This window comes from Cricetulus griseus, unplaced genomic scaffold (genome assembly GCF_003668045.3).
Source record: "Cricetulus griseus strain 17A/GY unplaced genomic scaffold, alternate assembly CriGri-PICRH-1.0 unplaced_scaffold_424, whole genome shotgun sequence".
NCBI lineage: Eukaryota > Metazoa > Chordata > Mammalia > Rodentia > Cricetidae > Cricetulus > Cricetulus griseus.
The window spans coordinates 10,001-15,378 of record NW_023277169.1 but is presented as its reverse complement, the minus strand read 5'-3'; the positions used below and the strand labels follow the sequence as shown (position 1 = coordinate 15,378).

The window sequence follows — 5,378 nt, the reverse complement described above, 5'->3', positions numbered from 1 at the left end:
ATTATGAACAGACACCTGGGATTTGTGTGCTTTGTCGAGCTTTCTTTCCATTGCTAGTCTTCCTTGGTTGACAACTATTATTTACACGAGTTAGTTGTATGTTTTTTCCACTAATCAGAAAACTTGGAGCCTCAGTAAAGAATGACAGGTAGGGAGAAATAAGAGGCACTAGTGTCATCCCTGCTGCCTTGGACGTCTGATACAACTTTGTTAATGCTTGTAATTCTTGATTTGTATAATGTGCAGAATGTAGAGCTACTCTATCCATTTATCACATCCCAGGTTCTCCACCTTTAATGCTAGTAGTCAGGAGGATATCACAGGATAATGTCTTTGAGATTAAAGATTGCATGCTCCACTTAATGAATTCCACATTAGCATATGCTAATAGAGAAACGCTGGATCAAACAACAAACCAAAGAAACAATCCTTTTGAGTCAGTAAGGATTCTCAGGGGTGTGACTGAAAACTGATTGGCAACAAAGTATGGGTGTGGGTCAGGGATTAGAAGATCAGTTAGTAGGGAGGAGCCAAAGAGTGGGTCGAGTCTTTTGCTTCTCCAGAAGCTATTTAAGTACTTTTCCCTGTAATGCTGTCCATACCCAGGGATCTGAGCAAGATGAAACTACCTAGCTAATTGATTTCCTAGCTCATTGAGGCCTCAAGGAAGTTTGTCTATTATAGGTAGGTTTCAGGGCTCTTTTGAAATGGGGAAGACTGCACTAAAAGAGCAATAGTCTTGGTAAAAATAGGAAGATTTATGTGTGTTTGCACTTTCAAACTCACCCTCGTCTCAGCTGAGGGGCAGAAGTTGCTTGAATAGTTCAGGATGTGTTTGTAGGTTTACCTTGTAGATGTGACCACTGAGTATCAGATGAGGGCAAAATGTGGGGCAACTAGGACAGTGCTGCTGAGACCCGAGGGAACTGTCCCACTTAAGATGCTTTTGTGCAGTGCTCTCCAAGACAGAAGTGACCTCAGCAGAATGTTGTCTACCAAGCCTTCAACATAGGATAGGGAGCTATGAATGATGGAGCCAGATACCTTGGGGCTTCTCTGATCTATTTCTGTTTTTATTCCCACCTACTCTAGTCTGACAACATCTCACAATGAAAGCAAATATCCAAGGTATCCCAGTATCTCACATTCCGGATGGCTTCCAAATTCCACCTGGTGTAAAAGTGACTGGAGGACCCATTACATTTGAAAGTGAGAGAAACTCTAGCTCTCCAATGAATCCAGTCAACGAAGCTTCTGCAAGTACTTTGGCTCATCCACATCCACAAGGTCTCCTGATTTCTCAAAGTCCTTCAACATCACAAGAGTGTGCCACAAATCCAAAGAGGCAGAAGAAAGGCAGAGTGTTCACCAAAGATCAAAACCAGGTACTGCAAGAACATTTTGAGAAGTGCAAGTACCTGACGAAAGAGGAATGCACGGCTCTGGCTCAAAGATTTGGCATTGATGAGCACCATATCAAGGTATCCCTTTATTCTTATCAGATAGACTCTCCCTAAGCAGCTATGTGCATATTTCCCTGAGTCCCGCACTCATTGCTCTCCTAAGAATTGTGTCTGTTGGGCTGGAGAGGTGGCTCAGTGGTTAGGAGCACTTACTGCTCATCCAGAGGTCCTGAGTTCAATTCCCAGCAACAAAATGGTGGTTTGAAACCACCTTAAATGAGATCTGGTGCCTTCTGCTGGCATGTAGGCAGAAGACTATACAAAATAAATAAATAAAACCTTTAAAAAAAAACAAGAAATCTACTAATTGTGGCTGCAAAGCTGAATAATATGTCATGGGATAGATATGAAAGTGGATCTCAGGTTTGATTGCCATCTCTCAATACAGACTGCTGGTGGCATACAGAGGGATAATTGTGCTCCAAAGGATCTTAGAAGCCTCAACAGGAGGGTTTCCATTCAAACATCCTCCTTGCCTTAGAACCTTCAGCATTCTCCTGGCATCAAGTCCCGTTCATCCCCCCTTCATCCTCCATGTATCCCTTCATAGAAATCTGTGAGAGATGATGGGTAAAGAACATGGTCCAGGCATTTTTTCTAGTATCTTCTTATTTGTGACCTGAAAGGGGCAGCTACCTCTCCTGATCCCTTTTGTTTGTTTCTCTAGATCTGGTTCAAGAACAGGCGTGCTAGAGCAAAACAGAAAAAGGATGGAGAAGTACATGTGAATCTTTCCAACAGAAACCAGGATACATATGCCACACCAACAGGTTCTGTCCTTCTTGGAAGTTCTCATCCACCAGTGAGCCAGCCCATTACTTTTAAAGACCCAGAGTCCATTGTCTCGATGAGGGAGACACATGTCAGTGTCAACTCTCATCCTCCACTAAGCCAAAGTCTTATTGGAGAACCATCTGGTGAATCACATGCATCCTCAGGTGAACTTCAAGAGAAAGATTCATCAAAGACTGGTAAACACATTCCAGCATCAAAAACATCTGCAGACCTTTCCACTAAGGCTACTGGAAGTGGATGGGAGACTCAATCACCTGACTTCATTCTAGACCAAGATAATGATCAAGGCTCTTCTGCCATGCAGGACGAACTGTTTATTCAACAACTGTCTGAATTAGAGGACTCTCTAGAAAACCTATCCCCACCTGACTTCTTTGAGAACTTCTCACTTCTTGACCTCTTTTAACAACTCTTGATCAGGATGGTTCTAGCACTACTGACCTCAACTACCATACTATATGGAAAACAGGCAGTTGCTACCTAATGCAATTTGGTTTTCTTTTCTGAGACAAATTTCTGATTCTGTGTAGCTCTGGCTGGCCTTGATGTTTTGAGAACTGTTTGCTTTACTTCCCACATGTTGGTCTTTACAATATGTGGATATGAATTTGGAAACAAGAATATTAATATTTCAGTGACCTTTTTGTTGTTTTTGTTTCCTTTCATGGTTAATACTTTATGGGTATACAATATGTAAATCTTTTGCAGATATTGTGAGAGCATGTTTCGTCATTTAGTTCAGGCTGGCTTCTACATTCTGGTTAGCCTTTTTTGTTTCCTTGTTGTGAGATTCCAGGTATGAGCTAGGCCTCATATACACTTGGCCTATGAGTTTCTTGGAGTAGTGAATTGAATTAAAAATGTTGTGTTATTTATACCTCATCTTAATTCAATAAATTGATTTGAATCAAATTTCACATGTCTGTCTTACTACTCCTTAATATGGCAAAATGTTTTGCATGTTAAAGTCTTAGGCATTTGAGACACCTCAATGTAAAGAACATGTAGGCTGCACACACTTCAGTCCCCAGCAGCATGTTGTGTGACCCTATGCTTGCACTGTGGGTGTTTGGAGACCTGGTTAGTTGTGCCACTAGCAAACACCGTGCTTTAAAAGTTAGAAAAAAACAGACAGGACTCATATTGTTCATATTTACATGCTTGGAGGTCAGAGAGGCATTTAATAAATTGTCTGTGATGCTCTTTGGAGGACTGATTAATTAATGTTTGTCCAGAATGGTACCTGTAAAGGAAAATTTAAATAGTACACACCTGATTGTGTTCTGGTAGGAGTCCTCCCCTATGACTGAACTGTTTAGCTGGTCCACAGGTAAAAAGTCAGGGAAGTCCTGTGGCTTTAAGAATTGAAGTAACACAGATTTTTCATCAGTTTGGCTGAAGCCCTGGAACACTTTCTGCATTACTACATGTTGGAGTGTTACTGATATTCCCTTCCTGTTTCTCCAGCCAGCTTTCCCTTATATCTTGCTCATCTGCCTATTCAGTGAAGTATGTGCGATGAATTTTCAATAAAATGAGAATACCCTTGAGTGAGTTGGTATATTATACCAGTAGCACAGACACTGAGATCAACAATTAATAAATGGGACCTCCTGAAACTGAGAAGCTTCTTTAAGGCAAAGGACACAGTCATAAAGACAAAACAACAGCCCACAGATTGGGAAAAGATATTTACCAACCCCACATCTGACAGAGGGCTGATCTCCAAAATTTACAAAGGACACAAGAAACTAGACTCCAAAAGTTGAAATAATCCAATTGTAAACTGGGGTACAGGCCAGACATTCATGGCACATGCCTTTATTCCCAGAACTAGGGAGCCAGAGCCAGGCAGATCTCTGTGAGCTCGAAGCCAACCTGTTCTACAGAGCAAATGCCAGGATAGGCTCCAAAGCTACACAGAGAATCCATGTCTCAAAAAAAAAACAAAAAAATGAACTAAATGGACAATTCACAATAGATGAATCTAAAATGGCTGAAAGTCACATAAAAAGTGTTCAACATCCTTAGCAATCAGGGAAATGCAAATTAAAACAACTCTGAGATACAGTCTTACACCTGTCAGATTGGCTAAAACAAAAACACCAATGACAGCCTATGCTGGAGAGGATGTGGAGAAAGGGAAACACTCCTCCACTGCTGGTGGAATTGCCAACTTGTACTGTGGAAATCAGCAGGGCAACTCCTCAGGAAAATGGGAATCAGTCTACAACAAGATACAGCAATTCTACTTTTAGGCATATACCCATGTTATGCACATTAATACAACAAAGACATTTGTTCAACAATGTTCACTGTAGCATTATTTGTAATAGCCAGAACATGGAAGTAACCTAGATGCCCCTCAACTGAAGTGTGGATAGAGAAAATGTGGTACACTTACACAATGGAATACTATTCAGTGGAAAAAATGGAATCTTGAAATTTGCACACAAATAGAAGGAACTAAAAGAAACCATTCTGAGTGAGGTAATCCAGTTACAAAAAGACAACCATGGTATGTGCTCACTCATATGTGGATTGTAGACATAGAGTAATGGATTACTAGCCTACAATCCACACTGTCAGAGAAGCTAGTAAACTAGGAGCACCCGAAGAGAGACATACATGGTCTCCTGGAGAAGAGGAAAGGGTGAAGATCTCCTGAGCCAAATTGGGGGATGGAAGGAGGGGAGAGGAAACTAGGAGAATGAGAAAGGGAGAAGAGGAGGGATGAGGAGGACATGATGGGGCAGAGAAGTTGAGTTGGGGGTAGAACAGAAGAGAGCAAGATAAGAGATACTATAATGCATTCTAAACAACAGTGGAGAGGCTACCTTAAATGCCCTCCCCTGATAATGAGATTGATGATTAACTTTTATGCCATCCTATAGCCTTCCTCCAGCAGCTGGTGGAAGTAGAAGCAGACACCCACAGCTAAACCTTGAACTGAACTGGAATCCAGTTCAGAAGGAGGAATGATGAGCCAAGAGGTCCAGACCAGGTTGGTGAAACCCATAGAAACAAATGACCTGAACAAGGGAGAGCTCTTGGTCCACAGACTGATAGCTGAGAATCCAGCATGGGACTAATCCAGACCTTCTGAATGTGGGTGTCAGT

The 5,378-nt window shown here is 41.6% G+C and overlaps 1 protein-coding gene across 1 annotated transcript; it reads left to right on the top strand.

Moving 5' to 3' along the window:
* The first annotated feature begins 1,044 nt into the window (after positions 1-1,044).
* On the top strand, positions 1,045-2,664 carry LOC113837996 (homeobox protein ceh-43-like). Its single transcript, XM_027433800.2, has 2 exons — positions 1,045-1,481; positions 2,131-2,664. The coding sequence occupies exons 1-2, from the start codon at positions 1,110-1,112 to the stop codon at positions 2,662-2,664; spliced, it is 906 nt and encodes a 301-aa protein (XP_027289601.1). The 5' UTR covers positions 1,045-1,109.
* Positions 2,665-5,378: the final 2,714 nt, after the last annotated feature.

Coding starts and splice junctions, on each gene's coding strand:
- LOC113837996 (XM_027433800.2), top strand. CDS start 1,110: ATGAAAGCAAATATCCAAGGTATCCCAGTATCTCACATTCCGGATGGC. Junction 1,482..2,130: donor TTGATGAGCACCATATCAAG/GTATCCCTTTAT, acceptor TTGTTTCTCTAG/ATCTGGTTCAAGAACAGGCG.